The 21,710-nt window shown below is 40.6% G+C and overlaps 1 protein-coding gene across 2 annotated transcripts in view; it reads left to right on the top strand.

Moving 5' to 3' along the window:
• NRP1 (neuropilin 1) overlaps positions 1–20,009 on the top strand; it is a 113,395-nt gene extending 93,386 nt beyond the window's left edge. For both annotated transcript variants that reach the window (XM_054273673.1, XM_054273674.1), the window contains exons 12-17: positions 1,414–1,473; positions 8,586–8,717; positions 12,514–12,785; positions 13,271–13,364; positions 14,946–15,005; positions 16,254–20,009. In XM_054273673.1, coding sequence (XP_054129648.1) covers positions 1,414–1,473; positions 8,586–8,717; positions 12,514–12,785; positions 13,271–13,364; positions 14,946–15,005; positions 16,254–16,546 — 911 coding nt within the window. In that variant the 3' untranslated portion in view covers positions 16,547–20,009. The remainder of the gene's footprint in view (positions 1–1,413; positions 1,474–8,585; positions 8,718–12,513; positions 12,786–13,270; positions 13,365–14,945; positions 15,006–16,253) is intronic.
• Positions 20,010–21,710: the final 1,701 nt, after the last annotated feature.

Here is a 21,710-nt window from a genome sequence, read left to right on the forward strand (position 1 = left end):
TGCCAACCTTCCTGAGCACCATCTCTTCCAGGGAACTGAATGTTTTTCAGTTTTAGTATTGAAAATTACTCTATAGCCTTCCTGCAAAAGTGCAGACACTTAAGTACAATTTATTTTTACAACACCTAGAAACCCTAGGAAGTGCATGCCCAGTTGTTCTGGACATTGGAGAAACGCTGCATTGTACGTGTGGTTTCACTTATAAATGCACACAGCAAATGCACAGAACTGATTTTACCAATAAATTAATTGTAAACATTCTTTTCTTCCTGCAAACTGCATAGGAGGCAGGTGTGTAGGTCTTGTGGCCCATTAAGGATAGCAGGGCAGTGCAGAGGGGATTCCATGAGTGCCTTGCCCTCTCTATCCCATTCCCAGAGCAAGCATGGTGCCACTGCAGAGTCACTGCCCTGACAGCACTTGCACATATGTGAGTGCCACAGTGAGGCCTCCCTGGCAATTAACTCTAATTGTGCTCTAGGCCAAATTCCTTCCTGCTCTATTTGGACCCCATACAGAGCTACTCTATTTGCGTGGTTTATAGCATTTCCCATCAGATCATTCTCACAAGCATAAAGCTGATACAGCTTGGGCATTTGTTCTCATTGGAAGTCATCATAGTCATCCTTTCTATAACGCTTTAAGCACTTGCTTGCTGGAGAAAGAAAAACAGGAGTCATTGACTGGTAATCAGCACCCCACTGTGCATTTATAATTGTACTAATTTCCTTTTTGTTTCCTTATGAATATGAGGCTTGCTTTAAAAAGTCAAGTATTTTAAAAATATCAATTAGTAAGCCTAGGAGAGGGCCATGACCCCACTCACCTCTTGTTTATCTGCATGAAGTAAAGGACAAAGGGGAAGTCCTTAATTCTTCCTTCACTTTGAGACAGAAGTGAAACCTACTTTAGACTAGATCCTAAAGTCTGGCAATTTCCATGCCCCTCTCCTGTGAGCTGGTCTCACAACACAGCCATGAAACAACTTACAGGGAGCCCTAGTTTTACCTCACATCCCTGGTATGAGAAACAGCAGGTCATGGGTAAATGAACAAAATAGTGACTCTTAGGAGGTGTCATGAAGACCAGCTGCTCACTTCCCGTGTGATTTGGAGCAAATCAGTGTCTATAAATCAAGGACAGTCACAGGGACATGTTGAGGATAATTTAGTTGGTGTCTGCAAGGACTCCAAAGATACACAGCTTTATTTAATGAAGAGTTCTTGTGGGGCTTTTTTGATAAAGAAAACCAGACTTTTAATGTCATATTTTCATGCTTAAGCTTGCATACTCAGTTACCTACATGGCTGATAAAGACAGTAATATATCAAGTTTATATATAGGTTGTTCCTAATGACTGCTGTGTCCTTTGTTGTGTCACATGTATCATGATACGCATAATTTCTTTTCCAGGTGGGACTACAGTGCTGAATACAGAAAAGCCAACAGTAATTGACAATACATTACAACCAGGTAAAAAAAATTTTCTTATTAAAACCACAATAAATTCCATACCCAAATTTCATGCCAGAGACAAAATAATGAATTGCAGCACTTCCTGACTTACCATTCCTTGAAGTCTCTGAAGTAAAGAAGCATCTGGTCTCTTAGCTCTGTACTGTAAATATTTTATTCCTTTCATCCACATGTAGATACAGCAGAGAACAAGATTTCCTTCTGCATCAGCAAATGCCAAGTGCTGACAAAATTAAACTAACTTAATCACACAGTGCACTGTTTAAATGTGGCATGTCAGTGACACAAAGTGTGTTTGCAAACTCCAGGAAAACAAAAACAGCCACACAGGCCCACTCACTATTTATATCCATGGTTTTACAAAACTAAGACAAGTAAAGTTTGCCAGTTTTTTTCCATCAGGGAGCTGGCAGTCCTACAATATTGTTTTCTAGCAAGTTTTCATGAAATGGGGTTACATAAACTGCTGCCATGTACTTGAAAAGGGAAAACCAAGTTGTCACTGGCAGCAGGTCCTTGTTACTTTATACAATAGCTAGAAGCTTTTAAATTCCTTAGTTTGCTGCTTCCTCAGCTTTCATACCATTTTTTTAATATCCTGTACAATTTACTGGGAGTGGGGGAGAGGATGGATTTGGGCAAAAAACCCAAACTCCAAAAACTATAAGCACTGGTTAAAAATCCTTTGCATCAATAATTGTGGAGCAGTAAAGAGGTCAGTTTTCAGTTACTCCCATTTCCTCCATTAAAGCACAGTCAGCCACAGTCTTGCAAGTGATTTATTAACAGGGTGGGTAAATGTTTATCATTGTTCCCTCAACCATGTGACACAATCCACTCTTGCTTCAAGTGAAAGAAAGGGACTAATAATGTGAAAAAATTCCTAAAGGACACTTATGGTGTTGATCTGATTAAGAAATAGAGCTGACTTAGCTCAGACTTTGTTCCCACTCTCAGCCTCTGCATTCAGATATTGCAGAGGCCAATGCTTTTACTCTCCTCAAAATTTGTCTCCAGGGTCACCCAATTGGCTAAGTCAGCACACACTATTTTTACCTCTGCCCTGCTTTATGAGCAGAGGCAAATCGTGGAGCAATGAGAAACACAGCAGTGAGGCAGACCCCCCTGTTGGGACACCTCCACCCTGCTCTTCACAGTCAGTGCACTGAAGGGCTGGATGGCTGCTGCTGATCTCACAGTTCTGCAAAGGGGCTGGGGATGCAGAGGGAGAAAAGATTCTGTGCAGTGGATTTAGAGCAAAGCATTTTAATTGTTAAGTCTGAAATTATCTGTTAGGTTTCTATTTTGATGACATTTTTTTTACAGTTTTTAAAACTATCTTCTCACATTTAAACAAATTGCAAATTTAGCCAGTGCCTCTGTGCAGTGCAGTTTCCCTCCTTCCCCAGCAGTGCCAGCTGCTTTGCAGTTTGTGTTCAATCCCCTTGGCTTGGGCGGGACTCTCCAGTAACAGACTGGCTGTTACTACCAGAGATTAAGATATCCTCATTTTCTCTCCTTACTTCCCTCCTGCATCACCTTTGCTTACTCTGGGATGTGCCAAGTTTTTTCTCTATTAAAGGAGTTTCTGAGGCTCCGTTCAGAGCATGCCAGTGTTACTTCCCTGCATTGTGCTCGTAGGAGCCATTTCCTTCCGGGGAATAAGGGACAAGTTCACATCCCAAACTCCAGGCTCCCACATGGCAGCACATTACAAAGATCATAGATAGAGATCAGCCAGACGCTAGTAAATAAGAATAAGGTTTCCAGAATTTCCAGTTTAAGACATAAAGGTTTCCAGCTGCCTCATAATCCCTCACTGAAAACCAGCCAAAAACTCCCAAAAACGGGCAGACAGAAATTTCCCTCAGCATGGGGAAGCCCCTCCTGGCCTGGAGGTGGTATAAACATTTCCCTCTGCTGAAGGGACATGGCTGGACCCAAGTGGCACAGTGAAACACAGGGACCAGGGGCCGTGCAGCCAGCAGTGAGTCTGCCCTGTCAGCCACAAATAACACAGTTTAAACTGCCCTTGAAGTTCCAGGGCTGCTTGGGGCCCCTGGCCCTCTGCTGCCTGAGGATAAGTGCACTCTTTCAGCTCTTCTCAGGCTGAACAAGGCAGGAATTTAACATATCAAGGACTGAGCCTTCAGCTTTGGCCTTAATTCTCTTTAAGGCCCGGTTTACCTTAAGATGCTAACGCACCATGAGGTGAATGATGAGCTCCAAGCCAAGGAGCTCTTCCAGATCAGCTGCAGTTTGCAGGCTCCAGCGGGTGACCCTGCGTCAGGTACACGGTGCCAGTGGTGGCCACAGCAGCTGGTGCCACAGTGCCTGGGGACAGAGCCTGACCAGGCCTCCCAGCAGCAGCAGCACGTGCCGTGGCACAGGTACTGTGCTCTAGGTGCCAGCAGCACGTTCTGCTGTCCCTCTGCCTCCATTCCAGCCTGCAAATATCCCTAATCTTGTTATCCCAGACTAACGTGCTTGTGTGTGTCAAAGCCTGAGATTATCCTATTCCAACCCGCTTTCATACACTGTGGAAACAGTTAAGAGCAAATAGCTGGAAAGCCTCTGTGTATAAACAAACGGTTCCATCAAGGAGACGTTTACATTTCATTTCAAGGGGACTCAATTGAAAGAAAATAAAAAGAATCATGATTTCAAGCTGCTAAAAATGTTTAAAGGTTTGAATTTTTTATTTTATTTAAGAGAGGATCTACTTTCCTCCTCAAACTTAAAAAATATGCCTTTCACAAATGCATCTGTCAAGGTAAATACCTCTGTTCTCAGCCCTAAGACTTTCTAACATCTAGTCATTTTTGAACACATATTTTTAAATTCTAAAGGACTATTTGAAATGCTTGTCTCTTAGCTATTTACATACAGAGCAAGCTGTTAATTTACATTACGTGCTCTCAGTGTGTAATCTGAGTCCTTTGTAAAGAAGACTGTTCTGAGAAGTACCTTGTTTTTCACACATGTAATAGCTATGCCAGAAAAATATAACTAAAAAATCTTGAAGTTAAAATCTCTGCTAAAAATAATTTAAAGGTAGAATAGGTCTGATTCTCATTTATGCTGGAGCAACTTTTTATCAGTAAAGGGATATTAAGGCTGTTAAATTATCATTTACTATCATTTAAGGTAATTCTGTGCTGCCAGCATAAATGGTATAAAAATGCAAATCCAAATCAGACCAAATATACCACTTTGAAGTGGTCCAAATTATGTGTGTAATTTCCTATTTTAATGTTGATTTACCCTTTGGCAAGAGCATCTTAGAGAGCATTTTCATATCATTTTCAATGCCATCATGCTTCTTCTTGCCTCTTGTTGAAGGAGTTATAAAAATATGTCAAAGTCTCTGGGCCACGAAAGATTAATGGACTCGCAAGAAACTCACTCAACTAGATTTTCAAATTACTTTCTTGTTCATGTGCAGTAATGGTCCCAGCTGTGAGCAAGATGTGGTCAAAAAGTACAGCTGTTGGTTATTATTTGAGAGGATAAATCTGTTTTAATTCAGTATCACGTACCCTACATTTTGAAGAAGGCATATGGGATTTCGTCACACCTCCCTCTCAGATTCTCATCTGAGCTGCTGCTATTTGATTACATAATAGCTGGTTTTCTTTGTCCTCTCCATACACACAAACCCAGAGATCAATCACCTATTGGCAGGAGAATTATCCTAGCATGGGAATGGGCCAGCAATGCAGAGGGAGCCCAACAATTGCTACTCGTCCCCAGTTTCCTTCCTTCCACCAGAGCTGCCAAGCTATAGTCCAAGGACAAAGGAGCGGACAGATTGCCTGCAGCTTGCTGTGAGCTACTGTATCAGCCCCCTGGGACCTTTAATAGGAGGGCTGAACTAGCCTGCCTTTTCTGGGGCAGATCCATTGTCCATACTGAACCATAATGAACCTATGCTGATGCTACAAGTGTCCATTATTAATTGGCTAGCAGGACTATTTTTCCTTTTTTATGAGTCCCTGGGAGAAGCACTGGAGGAGACATAAGAATAGGCAATAAGAGATGGCATGTTTAAGAAGCTCATAAAATAAGAGCACTCTGAAATGCCTTGCCTTTGACCTTCAATCCCATTGCTGTGATTGTCTAAGGAACATAGTAACACAATAACTTCTGAGAAAACAACAGGAACCTAGCAAGAAAGAGCTAACTGCGTGCAGGTTACTAGTCAAATTCTCCTCAGTTTCAGTGGATTCTACTTCTGCATGGAAAACAAGTTCATTTTTATGCTACACCATGCTGTCTCTGAGTCTGAAGTCAAGGAACACAGGCATGGCCAAAGCATATCAGACTTAGGTTCTTTGCCAATTTCCTGGACTATATATTTCAAATGAAAGTGGAAGAAAGTATTTATTAGATGGAGCTGTGAAATTTAGCTCTGTTTTGAAACTCTCCTTCTGATCCCAGTGTTCAGAACTGTCATCAGAGCATGAAGTAAAAGGCTTTTGTCACTTCCTGCACTTTAGAATTAACTATTAAATTCTGGATGTTTTTCTTGTCCATGTTAATGTCCAGTTCTCTTTGAATTGTGTTCAATCTTAGCAGCATTCAAGGGAGCAAGTACCACTCACATCATATGAGAATTTTTTTCCTTTGATCCACATTGAGCTTCACTGTGTATCTCACATTACTTAGGTTGTGAAATGGAGAAACCAGAATATTGTTCTGTTCTGAGTCTCTGGATTCATCATTCATTTACATACTTCTCCTATGTATTCTGCTATTTATTTTTATTCAGAGTTGAACAATACCAGTCCTGTCTTTGTCCCCTGAGCTCATTTCTGCTGTATGGTATCTTCAGATGGATGTGATCTATCTACCACTGTTCTCCTTTCTTGTGGTTTGAATACCACACAGGCTATCAGTACTTTGCTTGATATAATCCTTTGGGACTAATAAGATTAATTTTGTTCCACATTTTCTAAAACCTTTTCTAAAGTTCTGTCTCATGGCTCTGATGTCAAAGCCATGCAATATAGCTCTCCCTGGGCCTCCTTGACAATGAAAGGCTATTTGTCACAATCTTAAAACTCTTTAATTCATTGCAATGACATTCTCTTTCCTTTAAAACCCCTCTTGATTTTCAGATGTCCCCTTTTGGGCAAGATGTCTTTGATCATGGCCCCATTGTCTAGAAGAAAATACCTAATACACTGATGAAAGAGACAGAATTCCAGGATTGCCTTTCTGCACTCATATGTGCATAGACTGAGTTCTGCTTCTTCACCAAAGAGAGATTATTCACCACAATCTGCTTTTTTCCTAGAAAGGGCTAGGGTGCTCCAGGAAACATCTTTCCTCCACATTGAATTCCTGTGTAATTCCAGACATGATCTGTTGAATTCATTTGTTCCCAGCTAGGATGCTGCATTCGTGACAATGTGGAGCAGACCCCTCTGGAGGCCAGCAGGAGAGAGGGGGGAGGCAGAAGGGATGGGGAGGATGAAAGCAAGGAGTGAAGAATGAGGGCTCAGTGCAGAGAGACACCACAGCACAGCCAGGGGAGGCACCGACAGGCAGAGCAGAGGGGCAGGAGCTGCCACAGGCTCAGATGTCTCTGCTGACAGAATGAGATTTTCTAGGGGCCAGAGGGGACAGGGCACACTGGCCACAATGCAGGAATCCAGTGAGTTGAAAAAAAAAACCTGTGTCTGGGAGCAAGGGCCTGCCAAACAAGGACACAGTAGGCAAGGAGAGAATGATAGATGAACCCTTTTTATATCCATTCTGTCTCAGCCTACTCACCTGAGGTTTTGTGTTGTTAAAATTATTATTCTAGTTTACCTTCCATTAAAATCTGGGTTGTGAGTTCAAAAGCCTAACCAGTCTTCCCTGGCAGCTCAGTACATGCAGGAGGTCTTTGCCTCTTCAGACTGGAAGAGCTCCACCTCAAAGGTCTGGCCAACTGCAGGTCTCAACACACTTCCCATATTTCTCATTATTTTCCCACAATAAACAAGCACATTTTAAGAGTTGCATTATCTTTCCTGGCTTTTTTTATTAATAATGGGCAAGAAACACAATTCTTCCCCCAGAGCTGATATTGATGGAAGCATAGAGTCCTTTGTTCTTAGTTCATACTTGCACAAAGCATCTCATTAAAGTAAACCTAAGTTATTCCTTTAATAAGGTGTGAGTCATGCCTGAGAAAATACTCCAAGATTTGGTCACATTGCTCTTGGGAAGGTAATGCTCTACTGGGAGTAGTCACTGCTCAAGGTGAGATAAAAGTTCATACCAATGGGGTAGGAACCAAATGCTCAAAAGATTTCAAACTGCTTCTGAAAATAAGAAATGCAAAGGATTTATATGCTATCTTTATATAATCTTTCAATTGAAATTCCTAGTTCTATTGAAGAAAATAAGCTACTATGTATTAAACCTTTGGGCAGAATTGAAAAGAAGCTGAAAACAAGATATGATCTCATCCTGACCATAATACCAGACTTCCCTTATTTTACGCAGAGCTTGTTTTGAAGCTTATTTTGAGTTCATTTGGCAATCAGCCACATTTGTCCCTTTTCCCTCTCAATTTGTCCATTTCAATGCTGCCATCTTGTGGGCCTACTTAACTGTCTGGAAGATGCTGAAAAAGTTCCTTATTGAAGCCAAGAACTGTAGACTTCACCAGGAATCCTTTCCTGCCAAGGACATTCCATTAATGTTTCTGGTTGGTCTTATTTTTTTCCAAATCTCATTGAGAGCTGCAAATTGTGGCACCATTACAGTGCAGGGATATTGATAACCAGAAAATACATCTGATAAGTAAGCCAGAGCTTTCTTTATGAGTGTAATGTGGTTATCAGATAATGTGGGCAAATCAGAAGAATTAATCTAACCACAGGAAAAAAAAAATCCCATCATAGGGGTCATAAAGAGACAAGAAGCAACCACATCTTTTACAAAAAGTAGTGATTTTTCATGTTTCCCAGGAGGGCTGTTCTTGCTATGGCTTCCCAGAGTCTCGAGAAGGAATGGTTCTGCTAATGGTCAGATGTATTTGTTTTGAAGTACAAATTCTGAATTATGCGATTAATAATCACATTTCATCCCCTCTTTTCCATCTTTCCTTGCAGAGCCACCAGTATACAACTGTGGCTTTGGCTGGGGATCCCAAAAGACTTTGTGCCACTGGGAGCACGACAGCCAGGTGGATTTGAGGTGGGCAATCCTGACCAGCAAAACCGGGCCGATTCAAGACCACTCAGGTAATCATGAGTTCATGATGTAGCTATTTCACATGTGATGAGATTGTTCTGTTTAATACCAATGTCTTCCAAAATCACAGGAGAGTGAATTATACCTAAGATACATAAAGTCACAAGGATGGTTCTATGGTTCTCTAGTAAACCTAATCCATTACCTTTAATCACAACTGACTGTAATTGTCCTTTCTGCTGGGGAACAAAGATTGCTTCTTGTCAGGAACTGAGGATATTCCCTTCCCCTGATTTGCCTTTGGGTAATCATCACCTGGGATAGAAAAAAATCTGAATGACCAGATATTTTGCAAATATCACTGACCAGCTAATACAGTCAGTCAGTTAATGACCTCGCATTATTCCTGTTTGTAGTTACAGGGGCTACCCACCACAGGAAAGTGTTGTATGTAAGTGAAACTCCCCAGATGGGTGTATTATCACACCCCTCTCCTTTCTAGCAGGAGCTGGAGATTAGGGCCATCCTCTGCTCACAAACAGTTTTTCAAGAAATATCACGCTGGGGAATTGATTGGTTTGTTTTGCAGTAACTAACTCATAGCTCAGCAAAATTAGGCAATAAATTTGCTGCAGGCTAGTGGAGAAGGGAGGGCACTGTGTGACCTGCACAGCCTCTTACTTTAGTGTTCTCGCTTGCATACGTGCAGATTAATCAAATGGGTTGAGATGAATCCCCCTTCCCACTTCTGCTACCCTTTGCTTAATGAGAATGACAAGGAAATTAGACAAAATTGGACTTTTTAAATTCTGAGACACTTTCAATTGAATCTTAAGACAAGTACAGTAGTTTCAGGGGGAAAAAAAAACTTGTAATACTTTGACTATAAATGGCATTGTACAAATAAATGGCATCAAATTAACTCAATGCAGTTAGCTGAAGTGAAGGCTGTAATGGTGGAAAAATTGATGTAGAGTAAAGTGAAATGGCTCAGTAGGATCTGACATTGAAAGGAGGTTAAAAGCTATGTTAGCCAGAGACTGACAAAATCTAAAAGGCATGCATAAGTAAAGCTCTAATTAAGACAATGAAGACAGAGTTCCTGACCTGGCACTGCAATAATATTCTGAAAATGAGAGCTATCTGCACTTTGCCATCAAGGATTATAGAGAAAGAACCTGTCTTCAATCAGGAGATGAAGAAATTATATTCTTCAAATGAGATTTTGTTGTTTCCACTGTGCCCTGCTAGTACAGAAAACTTATTTGTTCCATGAGCTGTAGCTGTAGTAAATCTTAAAGGCAGCCCCTTTTTCTTCTACTGCACTTTCAGTATTTTCCAAAATTCTCCTTGGACTCTAAGGGCGCCTTCACTTGCCAGGTTTGTGACCTGCCTGCCAGCAGGCACAGAGTGAGTGGGATGGGTGTGAATGCAGACCATGAGCAGTCTGAATGGCACTGATGTCCCAAACAAACCCTCAGCTGCACAACAAGGCCACCCTGTGTATTGGGAAAACCACAGTGAGCAACTCCCAGGCATATCTTTCTCTCAGACACACGTGTAAAGCTGAAAAAACACACAGAAGTAATCTTCAGCAGCAATTGCTTGTAGATGACAGGATACACTGCGTGTCACTTCAAATTAAATAACTTGTGATGAAATCTGGCCAGTGTTCGGTCTTCCAACTCAGACAGCCATCCAAGTACTGTGATTATTTTCCTTTTGTCCTCCCTCTGGATTTCCCCATTCTTTGATGGGATTTGCACATTGTGCTGCTCTGCACAGAAGTGAAGTTAGTTGGAAAGAATGTATAGACATAAGCATTCCTGCTCAAGAAGCTGGACAAGATGCTACTGCAGAAAAACAGGGGGAAAAAAAAGCTTAATTTTTTTTACAATATAACATCATCTTCTCCTATACAATTCTTCAACATGCATATTGGGCTGGATACCTCTTCTGCTCACAGAAAGATCCAAACAAAAGAAAACACCCTTGTCTCGTGTAGGAAGAAGTATGTTCCTTTCTTATTTATCAGGTCTGGCCACTGGGTTTAACCAACTCCACTTATTTCTGGTTCCCATCTCACTACTCTGTCCTTCTTATGCTCACCAGAGTAGAATAGAGTAGAGTAGAGTAGCAATGCTCAGATTCCTGTCTTCATTGGTGCAGTACTATATCACTGCAATCCAATTATACACTATTTCACAAGAAATTCAAGGATAATATGTATAGGCAAAGACCAATGCTGGCAAAATACCTCCCTCCCAAAACATCTTCTTTGGCCTCTTTTTACTTTTCTTTCTTTTGAGTGTTGGTATAAACAATGATATGTATGCTTATCTCAGCAATACTTGAGAAATGGTATTTTTTGTCATTATTTTTATCCTTCCTACTCTCAATGGGATGATGTCAATATATGCTGACTCCATCCTTTTGTGTGAGTGCATTGCACATGCAATCTATTCTTACACACACCAGGATTAACTTCATGTTTTTCCACCATGACTCTCTGCAAAGGCACTGTTCAAAAGCTGACTGGAATGGATGTGTGGCTGATGTAATTCAGAAGCACATCTCTATAGTCAGGATCTTACTTAGCAATTTTCTATTACCAAGCTAATCACACTCCCACATGCTCCTCTCTCAGCATGATTGAGAAAGTAAGTTTCCAAGTTAAGGGTATTAGGCGTTCAGATTCCAATGAGTATAAATCCATTATGTCCTTGAGAAAGCTATAATCAGCTATATAATATATTACAAGCAATAATCTTTCAGGAAAAAGGCTCATAAATATATAGAGCCCAACATATTGTTACAAAAATCAAGAGCATAATTCTGACACCATCTGTGACAATGCTCAGCCTCTATTTGGGAACATGCTTTAAATCTCAGCTCCTGATCTCTGGCCATGGCTGTTCAAAGCCATTTCACCCTTCTCAGTGTTCTTCCCATTCTAATCTTGCCCCTTGAGCACAGATTACTTCAAACAGAATTTTTTTTTAATAGCTCTTTGCACAATTAACATAGAGGAGGCCCCAGGGATTTCTCTCAAGACTGCTGAACCAGGGATAGCTGTTTTCAGGAGATGCACACTGACTAATGGAGCACATAATGCTGTCTCACCAAACATGCTTGTGCCTCCTTCCCTTAACAAAAGCAAAGTGTGTTTCATGTGGTGAGCATGTTGTTAGGGTTCACCCTTGGCACAAAATATCCCAGTGAACTGCACAGGAGATGGACAGAGGAAAGTGTAGAATAACAGAATTGCTTGGGTTGGACAGGAGCTCTAAAGGTCATCTAGTCCAAACTCCCTGCAGTGACCAGGGACATCTTCAAAGCTGACCTTGAATGTTGCTGGAGATGGTGTGTCTTCTTCCCCTCTGGACAACCTGTGTCAATGATTCACCACCCACCAAATTTCTTCCTTATATCTAGTCTGAATCTATTCTCTTTTAGTTTAAAACAATTACCCTTTAGGCTGTCACCATGGGTCCTATTAAAAAGTTTTTCTTCATCTTTGTTGTAAGTCCTCTTTAGTGGCTGAAAGGATGCAATAAGAGGCTGCTCTCCCCAGAGCTTCCTCTTCTCCATGCTGAATAACCCCAACTCTCAGCCTGTCCTCATAGGAGAGGTGCTCCAGCCCTCTGATCAGCTTTGTGGCCCTCTTCTCAAAGCACAACAGCTTTCCTAGAGCTCCCAAAACAATGCACTCTGACTCTTGTTTGTGATGTGTGACCCATCAGCATGGAAAGAGAGCAAAAGATATGGGGTGGTCAGGGGCTCTTATGTTGACAAAGAAAATTAAATCTGGTGGCTATTCTTAACACAGTCCTTCTGTCACAGTAGGAGATGGCAATTTCCTTTACTCCCAAGCTGATGAGAGCCAGAAAGGCAAGGTGGCCCGGCTGCTGAGCCCCGTGATTTACTCGCAGAACTCTGCCCACTGCATGACCTTCTGGTACCACATGGCGGGTGCACACATCGGCACCCTCAGGATCAAACTGCGCTACCAAAAACCAGATGAGTACGACCAGGTGCTGTGGACCCTGAGCGGGCACCAGGCAAACTACTGGAAGGAGGGGCGTGTTCTTCTTCACAAGTCTGTGAAACACTACCAGGTGAGCTGGGCTCCTCCTCACCAAGCCACCACAGCCAAGGCCAGCAGCACCTTGCTGGTTGTGTTTTATACGCCGCAGTAAAAGATGTCACTGAAGGATTTATGTAGACAATATTACACCTAGAGATGAACTGTTCTTGCTGTGACTAATAATAGTGAAATATTTCATGGTATCTCAGATTACTGTGATACAAGCACTTTCTTATCACAGGCCAAATAAATACTTTATATATCATTTATCATCAGTCACAAAACTGCCTCTTTGCCACAGTTTTGCTGATGTAAAAGTCTTTCATAAAGTCATGTCAGTACATAATTTACATTTGCCCATATAAGTTCATAAAGGCAATGCAGATTTTCAGGCCACAATTGAAGCACAAGTGTGACATCAAGTGAAGAAGTGTGTTAAGAGCTAATTAAGAAATCCTGACTGCTGCAGTTGTATGCTAACCTGAAAACAATGCGAACACTATCTTGTTTTTCCAGGTGGTTATTGAGGGAGAAATTGGAAAAGGAACCGGAGGAATTGCTGTGGATGATATTAAAATTGACAATCACATAGCACAAGAGGAGTGCCGAAGTAAGTGTGACTAGCAAGAACACAGAGAGTTCTCATCCAAAATATTGTTTATTTTGTTTCGATAGCTGGTTTTATCTGTGAGAAAGGGATGGATAATTATTAGCTATGTTTCCACTGAAAATATCCTGATTCAGCCCATAGCTTTATTCATAGTAAGTGCCACTGGTGTCACCTTGGTATGGCAGCAGTTTGGACCAGAATTGGCATCCTACTGTCATGGGTTACAGCATATTCACAATTTCACATCTCTCCCTGTATTTCATATTGCTGCCCTCTTTAAATTTCTCTGTTTTTCCTGTTGCAGGACCCTGTTTCACCTAATGCACAAAATCCAATTTTATTTCTTCGCCCCTTTTAGATCACTTACTACAAAGCCTTCTTAATTTTCCCTAAAGGGCCATATCAAACACTTACAGGATAAGCAGATAGGGTGAAAAGGCCCCTGCCCTGTCCTCTGCTGTCCTGTCATTCTGAGTTTCCTCTGGCTCATTTGCTGTAGTCATCAGCTCCCAGACATGTGGGACACAAAGCAATGTTAGGACATGGCCTTTCCCATATCTGAGCCAGGCTATTCCTGAGATGCTCTTTGAGCCCTTTTATTCCTGGCCAGTCTCGAGTTATTCCAGTCACTGCTGATCATATGCACATTGCATACTGCACATAATTTGGCAGCAGCAGCAGCCCCAGATAAACACAAGAAACAGAACACTGTCCTTCACAGTGGAGATGAAGCAATTACTTTTATATAAAAGAGGGAATAGAGATGAGAACTCTTAGCATTAAGAAGATAAATTTATTCTGTGTGACTTAACAATACAACTGAGTGCAATAATAGAGGGTGTTCCTCACCTTTTGTAGCTAACATCCTTTTGAGGGTGACATGACAGTCTTCAGCTTCGTGGTAATTTCACTGCAGGATGAGGAAGCAATCTCTTTTTACCACGTGGTCCAACCCCTGGGGTTTATCAAATGCCACCAGGTTGGCAGTTGGCAGGAAAGGGAGGCAGGGCACACTGCTTAGTCCTCCTGCAGTGTCCCCAGTGCCAAGAGAGGTGCTGAGACCACAGTGTCTGCATTTAATTGACTCCAGCATGAGAAAGGAAAATAACTTCTCTCCTACCTCTGTGTTTTGGTTGTTCAAACCAAATGTTGAGCAAAGATTTCTGCCTGAGGGAGCTAAACCCAAAAGCTCAGTCTGAAATCCAAACACAAGTGGTCTCACTGCAGCCAGTGAAACTACTCTTGTGATTAACTATGCCTATGCTGATGAAGTGTTATGGAATTGGGCTCCAAAATTGTAAATACAGTGAACGAGATGCTAATTCATCACTGATTTCTCCTTCCCAGGCATGGAAAACCCCTGCTGATAACTAAAACTGTGCCAAGACTGGGCGGAGGGGAGTTTTTTAATCTTTCTTTTTTTCTCCATTAATTTTCAGAGCCCATTATAATGAACAGCTCTGTCAAGCCGCCATAATGATGCTCTGACACAGGAAAATCTGCTATACCATTATTGCCAGCATGATAGTCAATCAGTGTTTGTAACCCTAATAATCAATGTCAATTCTTTTGCTTCATTAGAATCAACTGATGTGGGGAATGAAATAGATGAAGAAGAAGACCCAGAAAGTAATCAAACAGGTAAAATTTGTGTTATTTCTTAAAAGGTAATGAATTTTAATGTGTATTTTAATGTGAATTTTTGCATTCTATTTATTTATTTATAGATTTGTTCTCTAACTGCATATTGTATTAAGGTGTTAGGATTTTTCTGGGTGAGATGATAAGATTTACATTTATTTGAAGGTTTTAATAGCTTTAATCTTCCATGTCATATGAACTTTTGTCCTTTTTATTATTTTTGCCTATCTCAAACATTTGAAATTTCATATATCTAATTTGTTACATTATATTCATATACATGCAAGCACATTACAGCTCCTCAATATTTTGTTACCTAGAAGGCTTGTCCACTGCTGAAGAACGAATTATCATTATATCTTACAATTTATGACTCGCACTGTGCCTCAGTAATTAGGCTCAAAACTCTTCAGATTAAATGTCTCACAGACCTGGCTGAAAATGCCATTTTATAACCAGTCTAGCAAAGCATTATCATTCCCAATGATGATAACAGTAAATGGATCATTAAATGGATCATAATTGTCATATTGTTCCACTAATAAAATATACTTGTATTTTTCAAGCAATGAGCTTAATTTTTTTTTCTGTTACAGTCAACAGGATTGCTATAATTGATTTCAGTGAAAGAGAGTTAGTTTGTCCAAAGAGACTTTTTGGCTTTTCCAGCAACAACTACAGGGTTTGCTGCTTTTGGATCATTTTCATAAACTAAAAAAGTTGAGGAAAAACATTATGATACCTAGTGAATATTTTACACAAGAGGGCAGGGTGCTCTTCTATGTCAGTTCTGCCACTGTTTGCACTTCTAGATCCAATACTAAAGTCATTGAAGTAGAAATGAAATGGCTGGACATTCCCAACCAATGTCTAAGGCTCTAACCTCTCACACTGAGCTGAGTAGGAATTAATTAACATTTTTGAGCTATGTACTGTAACATGGCAAAATATGATTAAAAGACCTCCTTATTCACTCCCAAGACTCCCACTTAATCCAAGGCAGAACCACAGCTCTACTAACAGGCAGCAGATTTAAAGATTGGAGAACAGTCTGGAAAAAATCCACAGCTATTTGGGCCACATTACAGTTTTCAGCTATTTATGATCCCCTTGCAGAAGCTAGGTTTTAAAACTATGTAAAAAACTTACGTAAAAAAATTGATGGTCTTCTCAAAATTTCCAATTCATTGAACAAAGTTCTGGCTGGGATCAGTTCTGAAAGTTTTGCAATTCTTTATTCAATTTCAGGGTTTACACCTCCATACCGTAGCACAGGTGAGGACTATGATGACAACATCTCCAGGAAGCCAGGCAATGTCCTGAAGACCCTAGACCCAATCCTCATCACCATCATAGCCATGAGTGCACTCGGGGTGCTTTTAGGAGCCATCTGTGGAGTCGTGCTGTACTGTGCCTGTTGGCACAACGGGATGTCGGAGAGGAACTTGTCTGCACTGGAGAATTATAACTTTGAACTGGTCGATGGTGTAAAACTGAAAAAAGACAAACTGAACACACAGAATTCATACTCAGAAGCATGAAGGCGTAAAGCAACTGGAGAAGTCAGAGAATCGGGATGGAAGGACATAGCTCGGTCGTGCTGGGGAACTGTTGATCTTTTACTGTACAGGCTGAAAAGTGCATTGATGACACTGAGCCAAGCTTTTCTCAGGAGCTTCAATGAGTGTGTAACCGATGAACATGGACAACAATCTGTGTTAACAACCTGAATCATGTACAGTCTGCTTTTTCTGTTGGTTTTATTTGAAATAATCGGATGCTGGTGTTGAGACCAAGTATGATTGACTTATAGTTCATTTTGTCTTTCTTTCTCTCCCTCTCTTTTGTTTTCCTTTAATGGATAATTTCATTTTTACTGTGCAAAATCCAAGATGCTGTCACAAAATGTATCCAGTGGGGTCCTTTGGATGGACATGCTGTCTGTAGCTCAGTGCCCAGAAAATATTGGAGTAACAGCAATTTAGTGGACTTCTGCACCTGTATTTGTGTATAATTGCTCGTGTTGTGCATAGGCAAAGAAGGGTTAGGGTGTTTTTGAAAGTACTGCTGCATCAGTACCGATATAGCGTGTCAGCTCTGTTTACGAAGCAATACTGTCAAATTTTATTGATGTTTTTCAGTGTTGTACTAAATTTTGTGCTTGTGAACTCCATAAAAGAGTATGTGCCATCATCAGACACAACTGGTAACCAAGTGTACTGCCTAAAAACTAAACAAAAAAAGTCCTTGGCACTGGCTAGTGTATGTCCTCTCAAGTGCCTTTTTGTTTGTACTGCTTCTCATTGTGTTAACATCAACTACAGCTTCTCTGCAGTTACGCCCTTGTCTTTAATCATATTCTGATGGCTCACTGACTAAAAGAAAAGTATATTTTAGTGTAAGAAAACAGCCTCAGCCAAGGCAAGGGCTAATCAGATTTGACAACCTGGCTTGATTGTTCTGCTTTCTGTATTTCAAGTTCATGTCTCTTGACCCTTTTGTATAAAGCTGCAATATCCCCTTTTATTGTTCTTTCATATAGAATGTATTTTCAAATGTAAAATCTCTCTCCCTTTCTCTTCTCTTTCTCTCTCTCTTTGTCTCTCTGAGTAGGTTTCATAAGCGTTTGCCATTGCCAAGGAAAGAAAACTTCAGCTTTAACTTGCTGGTAATGGCAAAAGATTTTATTAGAGTTTGTGTTAAAAAATAAGGGAAAATTCTTAACTTTATCCTCCAAAGTCGAACTTTGGGTTTCTTCTTAACAGCATAAAGTGACAGTATCTTTTTTCCTGATGTCATGAAACATATCTTTTATCCTGAACAGCTTGCCTGTTAATTACACTGGGGAAAATGCTTCCCTTACAGAAAAGATTGCCTTTAAAACTAGAAACTTTCCTCCTCTTGCCCCTACCTGAACTCAGAGTTCTGTTCTCTCGGTAACCTATTTTCATGCTAATCAATGCTGATTGGGCTTAGGAGTGTGTGCTGAGGGCAGAATGAAATCCCACAATGTATGTAGGGTATGTTCCTGCCATCATGTTATATCCAGTTGGCATTTCATACCGGGAGGTTTCTGTTTTACCACAAGTGCAGGCAGTGACCAATGCAGTGAACTGAGAACTCTAAGCCATCAGGAAAATGTGCTTGACAATGATGGGGCAATTTTTTAAATATTTTAGGGCAAATACTATTGGTCAAATAATATTCAGCAGCCTATGCAGCTGGTCCAACAGGGTAAAAAGAAACCAGAGCATGTTTCCCACGGGGTCCGTGCAAGGCAGTGGGAGAGCAGAGGGGCCCTTCCCCTCCTGCAGGTGCAAGGGGAGCCCCTGGGTTTCTGCAGTGACTGCACACAGCACAGCCATAACTGGGGGGGCAGCATCAGCCTTCCCCTGGGTATCCACCAACCAGCAGAGAAACACAGTGCAAACATGGGGAAAGGAACATCCTACCAAGTGGTAAACTCATGTTTTTCCTCATTGAAATTCCTGAGCAGAGTCAGGGAAGTGATTGGGACTTTCTGAGTTAGTCTTTTCCAAAATTGCTTTTGTAGAAGAGCAATAAAATATTCTGTCCAGGATTAGGATTAAAGAAGGGCTAATTCGGCCTTGAATTACTTGGGGCAAAAGAATCCACCCCTATCTATACACCAAATGCTTTGAAGTGTATAATTTCACTAGTGTGAATTATAAAATAGAAAAATATGTAGAAAATCCACTAGTAACCCAAAAACGGAAGAAAAAGGAGGGCGACAATAGGTGAAAATAAGTTTTGAAGTCAAAAATATTTTAAAGGAAGTCCCAATAGGAAAAAAGCATAGAGAGTTGCTACTTCAGAGGAGTCCTAAAGGCAATGACTATCCCAAAAACCCAAACACCCACTTCAGGTCATCAAAGCTTAGATTGATGGAAGAGCTACCTCCCCAGCCTCTCAACCTTGGGTCCTCCAAAGGCTGAGACTGTGCACCTAAGGCCTGAAAGTTTTGCCTAAAAGTTAGTCCATGAGATGTCCCAAGGGACAGACTCACTTTGTCAGAGGTAGGATTTTCATTGGTTTCTAACACTGTAATTTGACCATAATGGCATTGCAGCAGCTAGTTAATTAACCCAAAGAAGAAAAGGATTTTTCAAAACTATTTTCAGCAGACCACCACTGTGTGAGTCAGGAATTAAGGGTCTATTCTCCTTAGCTGAAAAAACTTCTAGTCCACTAACTTGACTAAGAGTTACATGCTTATATTGCCTTGAAGAGAAAATCCCACTGGGGAGCCCAAGCCCAAAACCTTTTGAAATATTCTCACTGATTTCAATAGATTCCAAACCAGCTTTGGGTCTTGATCTATTTGAACAGAAAAGCTGGTGTTTGGTGGGTTTTTTCCTTCTTTTAACATACTGAGAATTGTGAACATAAAAAAATTATCTCCTTTGTGGTCTTCAGATATTACTATGATAATGAGGATCTAGCACTGAAGATTTGATTTCTCTGAAGGTAATAGAATTAAAGTTGCCCTTCAATAAAGGAAAAATGATACTGCAACTTTACATTGAAAAGTATCTTGCACTGATAAATATATTTAAAAAAATTATATGTTTATAAAGTTATTAATTTGTAAAGGCAGTGTTACAAAATGTTCAGTTTATATTGTTTTAGATTGTTTCATAATTTTTAAAGTGTAAAATAACATATTTTTTTCTTTATTGAAAAACTATAAAAATCTTCTGTAGTAAAATGATTTCATTTTACTGGTATATTATTGCTTCATGTTTTGTACCATCATAAAACTTTGTGCAAATTTTTTTTACAGAAATTTTTATTTTCTATGACAATATGACACTTGTAAATTGTTGATTCAAAATGAACAGCGAAGCCTTAACTTTAAATGACATTTGTATTCTCAGACACTGAGTAGCATAAAAAAACCACATAGAACTGAACTGTAATTTAAATTTCCAAACTATGACTACTACATTCCAAAGAAACAGTTGAATTAAACATTTTCATAAAATATCCCATAGCTGATGTATTTTATTATACTAAAATGGATTGGTATTATTAAATGGATGGTTTTATTTAGCATCTTGCAACAAGCACAGTGTTTCAATCACAATTGTATTTGTTAGTAGGCAGCTCCTACAGACACCTTGGTGGGTTTGTTCATTGTTTAGGATAGAGGCATTCACTTTTGCCTGACCCATTCACTTTCCTTGCTGGAAGACAATCCCATAACTTTCTTTATGGCCAAACAGCTGGGATTTAAGAGGGAAGATTTGACACCACTGCTCCTTGTCATGGGTCACCCAGTGTAACACCCTGTGCAGGTGTTACATCCCCCTTGGGCAGGGATGGGATTTACTGCCAAGTACTGCCCATTTCTGATGTGTAACTCCACAAAGTCTCTGCTCCTGTGGTAAAGTTTGCACCAATAAGCTCCCTGCAAATTTCCAGGGGAGTCATCAGGACTTACTCAGCCATGGCCAAATTTCCAAAGGCAGAGCACAAGTTGGTGATTGGAGCAAATGCAGCCAGGGTGGCCTATTGGGCCTGGTTTGGCATCAGTTGGGTGCCAAACTCACCCGTGGAACACACGAACACATGTGCAGAGAGACCTTGACAAAGCTTGCATCCAGATCAGAAGCTTTAGATTCAACATTTCCTGCTTTATGCAATACTTACCTATTTTGTTTCCTTTTAATAGTCAGCACTCTGCACATTAAAGTTTGACAAATCTTTTCTTTACATTGCACACATGAACAAAGCACAGACTGTCAGTATGTCATTAGGTGCAGTATAAACATTTTACTTCAGCTACTTTGCTACTCATGGGAAAAATACCGTGCTTATTACCATATACTTGATCATTGTTAACACTTGAAAAGAATGTATTGAATCTTGTCTCCTCAAGGGAGCAGAGCTGTGTGTACCTGTTTAAAACATGAGATGGAACTCCAGCAAGCACCTGAGCAAAATCCCTGCTCAGAGTAGAGATTGCTCCCCAAAGGTGGTTGTGAAAGTTGCTGTCCATGGAACCACTCTACCCAAATTCATTAGAGGTGCGCTTCATGGCACTCTGTTTGCTTCTGTGACAACCAGCCAAAATTAATGGCAATGGAATTGATCAGTGAAAAAGGGAAATCTATAATGTCAATCTGTTGAGGATGAAGCTCAAGAAAGAGAGACAAGTATTTAAAGTTAAGAATATTCTCTTTCTTTCATTCAGGGATTTGCCTAGAAGCTTACAAGTGCTTGGCACTAAACCTTCAGTTTTCCACACTAAATGGGCTGCATAAAGCAAGAACAAAAATGGTGCAATGCCATCTGAGTTACTTTAGTTACTTCTCAGAATATAACTTTAAACTTGAAGAAAAAGAGCAGATGGAAATAACAGATGAGTCAGCTGCAGACAAACAGTGCCAGAAGTGCACAGCTATGAGGGTCATGGTCTGTAACAGGAGTCTTTGGCAGGTAGTAAAGGCAAACCCTTTACTATTTATTTCTCCAATCAAATGTACCTCTCCACATCCAGCAGCCACATAGCCAGTCCCATTTCCTTTCCTTTTGGGAGGACATAAAATTGCACAGCAAAAGGCAGATGCAGAGGAGAGGGTGGGGGCAGCATGCTGGTGTAAGTTTGTGTGAGGCATGGAAATGACAGCAGTGCCCACCTGTGCCACTGCCCTCCGGAGGGAAGCTGCCAATCCTAGAGGA

The sequence above is a fragment of the Melozone crissalis genome, unplaced genomic scaffold (assembly GCF_028551555.1).
Source record: "Melozone crissalis strain CALT ecotype California unplaced genomic scaffold, PUWL_Pcris_2 ptg000016l_1, whole genome shotgun sequence".
NCBI lineage: Eukaryota > Metazoa > Chordata > Aves > Passeriformes > Passerellidae > Melozone > Melozone crissalis.